Raw genomic sequence first — 11,500 nt, forward strand, 5'->3', positions numbered from 1 at the left:
CATTTCCTGGCAAACAGAGTTGAATAAATACTTATAAACGGACATAAAAGTGATTTTACTGAACACTTTGGTTTCAAAGACTGTTAAACACAAAGTAGAATTATCTGTATTATTCATTTTTTCCATAAATATTTCAGTGCCTATTACACGTAGTCACTGTTCAAAGCACTGGGGTAAAGAAGACAAAATCCGTAACCTCATAGAGCTTTCATTCTAGTGAAAGAATGAGAGTTACCAGCATTCAGATGGGGTTAAAGCCAACAGGCAGTATCTTAAGCAATGGTTTAGAATTAAAATTGGTAAAGATAGCATTGAAGTCCTCGATTTTAAAGACCACCTAGCAAATCTACATTTTGGAGCTCAGGCTTGTTGGTTATGGCTTTACAAATACCCTGATAATTACATCTGGTAGCAAGTAAGACACATTGTATTAAAGATCCATGGGACAAACAGGCTTTAAGATAAAAATTAATTCAAGAGCACAGATATCATATGCATACTACTGAAATACACTGTGATTTATTTATAAAGAACAACAAAAGCAATGAACAGTATTTCAGAAGTTGAAAAAGGTGACACTAATAGTACTCAATATGCAGCCGTTTATTTTCAAATTTGGAGCCTTCTGTGTTTTAATTATATAAAGATGAGAAGTCAGTCTTGTAACCTAAAAATATTTACTTATTAAAACTATATTAATACTTTCATAAACGATACAAAAAAGATGAGACAAACATGTGCATTTATAGAACTGCCTATCAGTCATGCCAGATCCCTGTGGGGGGGGAATTCCCAGCACGACCTCATTCATCTGTGAGGACACAGAGCAATCCTTGTTTAGAGTACACATTCATCTAACTTGTCCAGTGTGGTCAACACTCCATTTCTTGATGGTTTCCTTCTGCTATGAATGTGCTTGTCCGGTTGTCTGCTTCTTAGAGCAGACATTTACCTAAAAGAAAATGTTATAATAGTTACTAGTTAGTAATTTGGATCTGTATAAAAAAGCTAGTCATTACATGTTATAAAACCTTCTTCAAAAGACATTTTGATTCAAAAGACAATTTTTCAAGGGTTAAGATAAAAATATTTTTCCAAATAAGATGTCTGAGTAATCACAAAATGTTGTGACTTCTGCTTTCCTAAAGAAAACCTGCCTAAGGAGGCATTTTCAAAATGAAATCCCTGCAGAATTGCAGGTTTTAAGTTACCTTCCTCATCCACCGGCCATTGGAGGAGGATTAGGGCCACGCAGATGATTAATTCGACCCATTCTTCTCGGGGGGTTTCCTGGTGGCCTAAGATAAGAAAAGTTAATTTCTACTGTTTAGTAGACACTACTTCAACTGATTCCTTTTAAGCACTCAAATAGACCCTCTTCTTTATTTAAAATAGGAACTACCATTTAGGTCGTGAGTCACAAATTCAAACACTGAAAGAGACCAGATGCATAAAGCGCATGAGGAAAGTGAGTCAAGCAAGGGTTAGGATGAACGGAACAGCTCCTCCTATAAATGTCCAACTGAAACGCAGCTCCAGCTGATTTTTGCCATATAGAAACACAGTCCCCACCCAGTGCTGCTGGATCGTGAGATTTTCATTAGCAGCTGGAAATCCAGATTCTGAAGTGAAACCTCTAGATTTTAATGTTGGCCATCAGTTTTCATCCTCTAATTTAGACTTTTCCCATAGGATATTTGATATACATTTTAGCTTTGTCAGATTAACTCTGATTATCAAATCAAAAGCAACTTGATTTAATTTACAGTAATACATTAATTTTGTGAAATAGAATTTAAGCCTTTAATTACCATGAGCCTAACTATGTCTGTCTGCCTATTTATCTCTAATTTAATTATATTACACAGAGGGCTAAAAACATTGTTTATCAATTTAAAAAGTTATACCCTCTTCCATCATCATATCTGGAATCAGATGAGCTTCCGTAGCCTCTTCTCTTTTTCACATCTTGCTGAAACAGAGTTCTGAAACTGAAACAAGGGGCAGAAAACAACAGAAGATCCACTTTCAACATTATAAAATGCATTTCCATGGTTCCAACTATCATCTCTGTGGAAGGATGACTACCCTAACTTAGCTCCAAACCCACATTTCTTGAAGCCAGCTGGACAACACCATCGAGCGCAAGCACAAGTCTAAACAGAGTGTTCTATGTTCTGTGCCAAAGCCACCATTCCTTGTCTTCCTTGTTTGCTGTAACTCTTCTAGACAGAGTCTAGCAATGACTCTGAAACCAGAGTCATCTCCAACTTCCTTCCTCTGCTCTGTATCAGTTGTCAAGTCCCAGAGTCTGCTTTTATAGTATTGCATGTCCATTTCCTGTGCCAACAGCCTACCTAATGTTACCTTGGGGAAGGAGGGGCTGAACTGGTGTGCCAGAGGCACAGGGCTTTCTGGGAATCCGTTTAAATGGACTTTTATTTGTGGGGCGGGAAGGATTTAACTAAATTAAAACAATATTTTAAATAAACAATATGGAGGTGAAATTTGTAAGAGATTGCAAAGAAGTTTTGCAATGAGTAACTTAACTTAGGCCTCTCTGTCCCCTGTTGTATTTCTCTATGGAACGGTTTCTTCCATTTTACCCCGTCTAATTTATGCCACATGCAGCCATCAGATTAATCTTTCCAAACCAGAGCTACAATCAAATTAAGTATAAAGAGCATAGGCTGATTTTCAAATTTCTCTGCCATCTTTGCTGTGCCTCTTCCACCTGGAATAATCTCCTCTGACGACCTCCTCCCACAATCATGCCCAGCGCAAGGCCCCTTGTAAAAAAGAAGACATTTACTGATATTAAAATCAATGAAGTAAGGAGACATCCCACATCTCTGCATATCTGCAGTTCTCTGCCCACGAGACACTCAAATGTATATTCAAACTTTGGATGAGTAAGACTTGTTAGTAGATGAACAATTTTCATAAAACAAACAGCATATGGAAAGACCAAAAAATGAATTTAACTAAGAATTGCTTGAAATTATGGTGAAGTTTAAATTTTCGTCTCCTCTGTATTGATGCTAATCCTTCATTTAAAAAAAAGTTTATGCCTTGGGAGCTTTTAAAAGTCAAGATCTAATTCCCCTTGTTTACTTGTTGTATACTATGCCATAAAAGTTGCACATACACACTGAAGGCAGGAACAGTAGAGAGAAAGCAAAGTGCTGTCATCTGGCAGCAGAACGAGCAGGTCTGGCCCCATAGCTGCAGGCTGAAATGGTTACCACCACGGCTAAGACATGGTTAAGCTTACTAACTCAAGGAACATATTCATAATCATAAAAGATGTTTGGGGCAGTTTTATCACTACACAAGTCTTCATCTCCCTTACAAAAGCTATTAATAAAAATTACAATTAAAAAGTGCTTCAGGCAAGCTGAACTTAAATATCAGGGCTATTAAGAGGACTACTATACTTACAACAAAACCACAAACTCGGCTATTCCCCAGAAGAAATCCGTTATAAAAGACAATCTCCATGGGGACTGACTCCTGCTGTCCAACACTTGTCCTATAGACAAGAATAAAGAAACTTCAGTTAGTGCAACAAACCCCTGACACAAGATGCATTACATTTAATCAGTTAGGTAACAATCATAGGCTCAGTTTTCAACTTGTTCACTGTTCCAAATAGTCTACACAAGGAAAGGTGTGTTACGTGTACATCATTCTAAGGAAAGGTTAGGGAAGTGAAGTTCTGTGGTCTAGAGTCATTCCTTTAATATGTCAAATTATGCCTCCTATAGTTTGTAATTTCTGCTGGATGACATTTCAAGTTTTTTTTTTCTCTTTTTTTTTTTTACTGTGGTAAAATACACACAAAAAAATTTACCATTTTAACCATTTTTAAGTGTACAGTTCTATGGCATTAAGTACATTCACACCGTCATACAACCATCACCGTCAGCCACCTCCAGAACTTTCTCATCTTCCCCAACTAAAACTCCACGCCCATTAAACACTAACTCCTCATTTCTCCCTTCCCCCAGCCCCTGAAAACCACCATTCTACTTTCTATCTCTATGAATTTGACTGCTCTAGGAACCTTGTACGAGGAATCATACAATATTTGTACTTTGGTAACTGGCTGTTTCACTTAGCACAATGTCTTCAGGATTCATCCATATTGCAGCATATGTCAATATTTCCTTCCTTTTTTAAGGCTGATGAATATTCCAATGTAAGTATATACTACATTTTGTTTATCCATTCTATCGATGGACACTTAGGTTGCTTCCACCTTTTGGCTACTGTGAACATGCCGCTATGAACATGGGTGTACAATACCTTTATTCAAGTATTTTGAGGAAACAAATGAGATGAGTGAATATAAAGAATGCTCACGCCACTTCCATTTTCCTAAATGTGTTCTGAGTATCTCTTTCACTTGCAAAGTCTCTTGCCCATATAAAAAGACTGTTTATACATACCCTTAAAATCTTCAGGATCAGTTGTTATGTTAAAATTTTTATATATCAAAGAATTCGTGGGCTCTAAGCACTAAAGAGAATTTGGCTTGTTCATTAAAATGACCACTATTTTTCTTTAACAGAATGCTGTTGATCCGAATTACAGACTCCAGTTTTATCTTACAGAAAAATGGATATATTTTTCAAACCACTTTAAATAATAGAAGCTACATCAGGAAAAGTTAATACTCTAGAGTTTCAGTCTTGCACATCAACAGGTTAGAATATTTTGGGAGACGAGCCATCTGTCAACTACCTCTCCTCTCCATTTTCCCAAGGGCTTCAACACTCACTGCCATGCCCAGTTTACTTCTCCTCTTTCCTTGAACAGCTTACTTTCAGGTATCCACTTGGACCTGAGCCCTCACAGAGCTACTGAGAAAAAGGGGCTACACTTAAAGACAGAGTGTGAGTGATAGGCTTGGTTCTGCCTCTTACTAGCTCTGCTTCGTTGGGTGATGTGACATTTTCCTTCTCTGAGAAAAAGTATTCCAAGAATAGTCATCATATAGAATTGTTAAGAAAAAAAAAAGTCACTTGACAGTAAGAAAAAGTTTTTATCAACTATGAAATGCTAGTACAGTCCTTCTAAGAAAATAGATCTAGGACTTCCCTAGTGGAGCAGTGGTTAAGAATTCACCTGCCAATGCAGGGGACATGGGTTCGATCCCTGGTCCGCGAAGGTCCCACATGCCACAGGGCAACTAAGCCCCTGTGCCACAACTACTGAGCCTGCACTCTAGAGCCCGCGAGCCACAACTACTGAAGCCCGCGCACCTAGAGCCCATGCTGCGCAACAAGAGAAGCCACCGCAATGAGAAGCCACCGCAATGAGAAGCTTGCACATCGCAACGAAGAGTAGCCCCCGATCGCAGCAACCAGGGAAAGCCTGCGCGCAGCGACAAGGAGGAAGGGAGGGAGGAAACAGATCTAATTGGAACCCGTCAATTTCTTCCTTTGCGATTCTAAAGAACATATTGCATGCATTTGTACCATTCTGACTTTTTTGCGCTTTTCTTCCCAGTTTCTGAAGGCAGAAACCTCCCCTCCCAATATCCTCAGAGAGAAATAAATTGCTTGAATGCAGTTGGCCATTTCTCAACTATAAAAGTGAGATTAGAGGCCCTAGTAGAACCTTTATGTTATTTATGTAGATCAAAAGCAACAATGCATACACAAAAAGACACACTACAAATACACAGAATTATTCAATAGATAATAGAAGCTGCCAGCCTTAACCACAAAGAATATAACACAAAGTCTGCAAGTGCCCAAAACGAAGATGAAACTTTGATCTTCAGTGTCCATCAACCTACTTGTTTCAAAGATTTTTAAGTAAGAGACAAGGAAGAAGAGAAAGTGAGATTTTGAAAAGCAAAGAAATGCAAAGTGCACTCAGCCAGAAGATTTCTCACTACCTCCATGGTCTCTGAAGATAAACAGATGACTCAAATAGAACCAGGACCTGGTTCCAGTGATGCAAGAACTAGTTAAGAGTGCACCAAGGCATTTATTTCACCTGAGTCAAACAAGTGGGCAGGCAGTTCTGACACTGTTCTGACCCAGTCATACTGTGTCTTTCCTTTCCATCCACTGTCTTTGGGGAGTCACTGAATTAAGTCTCTCTCAGCTTCTCCATTCCAGGAATAATCAACTTGCTCCTACAGGGAGTAATGATACTCCCTGTGCCCCTTGAAATTAGGGCAGAAAGCTACATGCGTGACGAGCTACCCCTGCTGGGAGAAAAAGCCTATCCAAAGCTCTTCTTCAACTCTCCTACACATTACAGAAAGACGCAGCGTAGTAGAAAACCGTAAGAACGCAGACGTCAGCCTACCTGCGTTAGAAACCCGGCTGAGCCATTAGAACTATCTTTGTAATCCTGGGCAAGCTATTTAATCCGGCTGCGCCTCAGTCTCCACCCGCAAAACATATAATAGGGTATCACCCGGATAGGGCGACGTTAAGACAATGAGCGGACAAACGAACGCTAAAAAAAAGTGCCCGAGGCACAAGCGCTACGTAACGGCGTGAACACTGTGGTCTTTTCTAGTTAACAACACTGACGCCCGACAGGAAAGACCACTTTCCGAGACCCACAGGCAGAAGCTCCAGAAGGGCGAGGACGCCGGGCACTCGGCACCGCCGTCACCACGGGGACGGACCTTGGCCCCCGCCGCGGCTCAGGGACGTTCGGCCGACAAGCCCCAGGCCCGGGCGACTTCGCCCCCAGCTCCGCCTGGCCGCGGGGCGTGCCCGGAAAAGCGGCACCGGGACGGCGGGCGAGGATGGAAGAAACCCGGGGCTCGGCCTCCCAGGACGGAGGTCGCCCACGTAGCCTCTCCAACTCACCATTCGAGATGTAAACCATCTTCCTCCTTCTCCGCCTCCAGAGCGACTGTCAGGCCTGGCCCCTCTCGCTTTCCGTATCTCCCTCCGCGCTCCTCCCTCTGACGTCACAGGCCACGAATAGACAAAACAGTGACTGAGGAGGGAGGTGGACAGAGCCCATTGGCTCTGGGGGGACACGCCCCCGACGGGCGTTTTGGTCTCGTCATGCTGGTGATTTTCGATGTAAGGTGGAGGCTGGGGCAGGTGACAGGATGTGACGTTGCGGATTTAGCCTGTAAACGCGGGCTTTCCTGGCTCCTTCGGCAGTGGAGTTTGGAGAGCTCGTTTGCGCTGCCGGAAGAAGTTACGCTGCTTTCTAGTTGTTTGAAGGGCCCAGGGTTGGGGAGGCAAGGTCACGTGTGAAGTGACTTGGAGAACCGCCGGCAGGAGGAGGTTCCTGAGAATTTTCCAGAATTGTGGATCTTTCAAGGTGTGCAGGGAAGTGCCTTGCGGGCGGAGGCGGTGATCAATCCGAAAAGAGCTTTACGGTCAAGACTTCGGGAATACACAGGCCCTATCTAGACAATGTACTCATTCTCTTTAGAATCGGTGTTTCTACTCTTGGTTCGCTAGAAGTGGATGGAGTTTTTATCAGCTCTTGTGAGACAGCTGAAAAGTACTGTAGCGCGGGGTAGCTCGAGACCTTTCGCTGCTTGCTTTTTATTACTGGCTACTTCGTGATATTGCCAGCACTGTGGAGGTGACAGATGAATGAGAAGCTGTCTCGTGGTCATTGATTAAATATGGCCCACGTACCTTGTGCTGACTGATTAAATATGGCCCACGTACCTTTTGCTGATTGATTAACTATGGCCCACGTACCTTGTGCTGATGGGTACTTACTCGGCTCCAGCCACTGGGCTACTTTCTGGTCCTTGACCATGGTAGTCTCATTCCTGCCCCTTTGCTTTTGTACTTGGATGTTCTTTCTGCATGGAGTCCTAATTTTTTTTCCCCCAATTTTCAAGTTATGCGTTGTCTCCTCAGAAAGTTTCTAATCACCTTAACTAAAATGAAACTGAAAATTCCATTTCGGAAATAATATTTTACATTTAACAATGTGTGTTAAGATTGTATGTTCCAATACCTAGAATAAACAAATATTTATTTTCATGTTGACTTTTTCAGTAGCAGTTTTCCCCAAAAAAGTGCATAATAGGACAAAACAACATCCTTCATTTGAAATTTTTGCAGCGCAGACGGTTTTTTTCTGCACACATATTGGAGTGGGGTCATTAATTTTCCCAAGTACCTTCTTTAACACAAGCCATGCCAACATCATCTCTCACCTGCTCTTCTCTAGTTGTTTTCTACCTGAAATCCCAGCTTCCACCTTTACCAGCCTTAAGCAGTTTTTCACAATGTAGCAAGAGTGATCGTAAAATGGAAATCATTGCTTGCAACCTTTTAGATACTGAAATTTAGTGATTTCCTATTGCTCTTAAGATCCAGTTCCTTTTCCTGGTGTACAGGCCCGTCATGACCTGTCCATTTGATCGCCCCCTTCGCTACACCTCCTGCCACAATCCCCACCCATATTTTGTGCTAGCAACATTGATGTTTAGTCTCAAGCATCCAAGTTTTTTCATGCCTGCAGGACTCTGCACATGCTTTTCCTTCTACCTGGGACAATCTTCCCCTGACTTCTTGCACATCCAGCTCCTTTCATCTTTTAGATCTCAGCTTAACTGTCACCACTTCTGAATTCCTTCTCCTGGCCAATCATCTCCATGATTATTTTCTTCATAGTACTTATCACGATGTGAAAATATTTTATGTCATAATCGGTTTGTTTCTTTCCAGAAAATATAAGATGTAAGAGGTCAGGAATCTTACCTGCTTTGTTCCCTCTTACATCTTCAAGGTCTGTTATAGTCCTTGGCAGGTAGTAGGTACTCAGATGTTTGTTGTTAGAGAGGGAGGGAGAGAGACAGACTGAGAGAGAAAGAGAGAGAGATCTAAAAGTTCCCTAAAAATCTCCCAATCACCAAAGGAGGAAGAGAACTAATATTGGGATCTCCTGAGTACCAGACACTGCTAGGCTCTCTCTTCCTCTTCATCCCTCTATCTAGATTATTTCTTCCTGAGATTTTAATGCAGTGATTCCCTAATGAACTACCTCTAGCCTCTCCCACTCCATTTCATGCTATGTTTAGCCACTTGTTTAATCCAAGTTTGCCTCTTTCCTGCTCACATCTTCAGTTTCTCCCTACCACCTGACAATTCACACCCCAGCCTCCATGGTCTGGCATTGAGAGCTTCCTTGATATATTTTCTTAGGTTTATCTCTGTGACCGATTTCCTAATAGACCCCTGGTTTTCCTTTCTTGTTGCTTCTGCTCATTTGTTTCCTCTTGATGGGAATTTTCCCCATCTCTTAAAATCTAATCCATCCTTCAAGGTGAGGCATGTTCCTATTAAATGAAACAACGAATAGCAAATGTGAAAGGGCTTTGCAAACCGAAAAAATACATATATTATATATAACTATATGTATATTATACTATATATATTTCAGATAGATAGATTATATAGATAATTAGTAGCAGGATGGGCCGGAGGACAAAGAACATTTCCCTCCTTTCCCTAACCTTTCATGTCAAGAACTGCATGTTAGTTACCAGCCACATGTGGCTGTTGAGCATTGAGAGATATGGCTTTAGTCTGAAATGAGATGTGCTATATGTGCAAAATGCACACTAGATGAAGAGATTTAGAATAACATGATGTCCAATATCTCAATTTTTAATACTGATTACATGTTGAAATAATATTTTGGATATTGGATTAAAATATTTTATTGAAGTAATTTTGCCTGTTTCTTTTTACTCTTTTAACGTGACTGCTAGAAAATTTTAAATTACGTACTTGGCGCACGTTTATGTTTTGCATTATATTCCTTTTGGACACCACTGGTCTAGAGTGAAGACATTCTTGGCCTGGCACAGGAAAGGTACTCAGTAAATATTGGTTGAATGAATGCTCTTAATAAAGGATAATATTATGCAAGGTTTACTATGTGTCAGGCACTGTTCTAAGCATGTTTTACTTATTAGTCCTTACAACAACAATAGCTAACATTTATATACTACTTACCCTGTTCCAGGCAATATTCTAAGTACTTTTGATGTATTAATTCATTTAAACCTCAACCTTATTAAGTGGGCTCTACTATTATTTCCATTTTACAGATGAGGAAACAAGTCACAAAGAGCTCAAATGACTTGCCCAGGGTCACACAGCTAGTAAGAAGCAGAGCTGAGATTAAGGCCAAGAGTTTGGCTCTATAGTTTGTGCTCTTGACTCCTGTGCTAAGGAATTCCCTGGCAGTCCAGTGGTTAGGACTCTGCACTCTCACTGCCAAAGGCCCGGGTTCATTCCCTGGTCGGGGAACTAAGATCCCACAAGCTGTGCTGCGTGACCCCAAAAAACAAACAAAAAACTCCTGTGCTGTACTGCCTCTCCACACATAAGCAGAGGTATTGAAATAGGATATAATCCAGTGTGGTACTCATAATATAGAATGGGAGGTGGTTTCTGGAGACAATTTAAATGTATCTCAGTTTTCTCAAAGTTACAAAATAGCTTCCCACAGTTTTTCTCTTCTAGATACCCTAAGCATAAAATTCCCCTAAGCATCTCTAAGTTGATTACCTAACCATCTCAGTTCCCATCTAACCCCAGAGGGATGGGCTACTGTGAATGACAGCTACCTCTGGAGCTGGGACTGGAGTGGATCCCACCTAAACCACATGGGTGGAGAGAGGTGTTTACCAGAGTATAGAGAAGGAATGCTGGGTTACATCAAAACAATAAGATGCCTTCAATACTGCCTTTAAGGAACACGGAAAACAGATGGCATTTATGTTCTTCATTAATCTTTTATGTGTTTGTTCTTACAGTTATTGCTCCTATATTCTTTATTTCATCTGGGCTCAGATATCTTAGCTGTCTCATTTTTCTACCTTATATTCTTTACTGATGTCTTTCACAGTAAGTTTTTTTTTTTTTTTTTGTATTCCTTTTAAGGTATGTAGTCTCAGACTGGACATGCTGTGCAAATCAGGGGCTTACTTTTTTGCACCAATAAGCAGTTCATCCCTTCAGTTGAACTGATGGTTTTACTGCTCTACAAGTCACTTTCTTAAACCACTTGAACTCATTTTCTGCATCAAAATGGAAAAATGTTACTAGAAATCCACAATGCTATCTTCCTGGGAGAATCTGGTGGATTAAAAAGTTTGGGATTTCATCTGTAGTCTCTAAAGTATATCACAAAGTTAATGATATCATTAGTGAGCCTGTGAGGTTCAATTTAAACAGTCTATCTGGTGCAGCATGCGGGGAGCTTAGTTCCACGACCAGGGATGGAACCTGCACCCCCTCAGTGGAAGCACAGAGTCTTGACCACTGGACCGCTAGGGAAGTCCCTAAACAGTCTATCTTTAAATGAATAAGGAATATCTAGATTCTACCTGTGATTCTGTTACAGGAAGAGAAATACTGTTCCAATTATAATTTCCAACCTTTTAAAACTCATGATCTGATTTTAGTAAGGTGGCAACTGTAATGGAAACTGTTACTGGTAAATGGAAGGAAATACTTGTACAGATTTGTAA

General features: G+C 40.8%; 1 protein-coding gene across 3 annotated transcripts; it reads right to left on the reverse strand.

Annotated features, from left to right (window-relative positions):
• Window positions 1-488: 488 nt before the first annotated feature.
• On the reverse strand, window positions 489-6,962 carry SELENOK (selenoprotein K). 3 transcript variants are annotated; one of them, XM_027121112.1, is made up of 5 exons: window positions 6,843-6,962; window positions 3,442-3,532; window positions 1,908-1,991; window positions 1,212-1,298; window positions 489-952 (listed from the first exon to the last, which is right to left on the reverse strand). In XM_027121112.1, the coding sequence occupies exons 1-4, from the start codon at window positions 6,859-6,861 to the stop codon at window positions 1,217-1,219; spliced, it is 276 nt and encodes a 91-aa protein (XP_026976913.1). In that variant the 5' UTR covers window positions 6,862-6,962; the 3' UTR covers window positions 489-952; window positions 1,212-1,216. The 3 variants fall into 3 exon arrangements, with proteins under 3 accessions (XP_026976913.1, XP_026976910.1, XP_026976911.1); XM_027121109.1 differs by having other exon boundaries at window positions 6,843-6,961; XM_027121110.1 differs by lacking the exon at window positions 489-952 and having other exon boundaries at window positions 1,208-1,298.
• Window positions 6,963-11,500: the final 4,538 nt, after the last annotated feature.

The sequence above is a fragment of the Aethalodelphis obliquidens genome, unplaced genomic scaffold (assembly GCF_003676395.1).
Source record: "Aethalodelphis obliquidens isolate GAN/ISIS:26980383/991018 unplaced genomic scaffold, ASM367639v1 scaffold22, whole genome shotgun sequence".
NCBI lineage: Eukaryota > Metazoa > Chordata > Mammalia > Artiodactyla > Delphinidae > Aethalodelphis > Aethalodelphis obliquidens.

Excerpts from the sequence above, each read along its gene's own strand:
- SELENOK (XM_027121112.1), bottom strand. Across the intron at positions 1,992-3,441 it reads GCCGAGTTTGTGGTTTTGTT|TTTCAGAACTCTGTTTCAGC; the intron begins GTAAGTATAGTA and ends CCCTTGTTTCAG. Across the intron at positions 1,299-1,907 it reads AGATATGATGATGGAAGAGG|GCCACCAGGAAACCCCCCGA; the intron begins GTATAACTTTTT and ends TTCTTATCTTAG.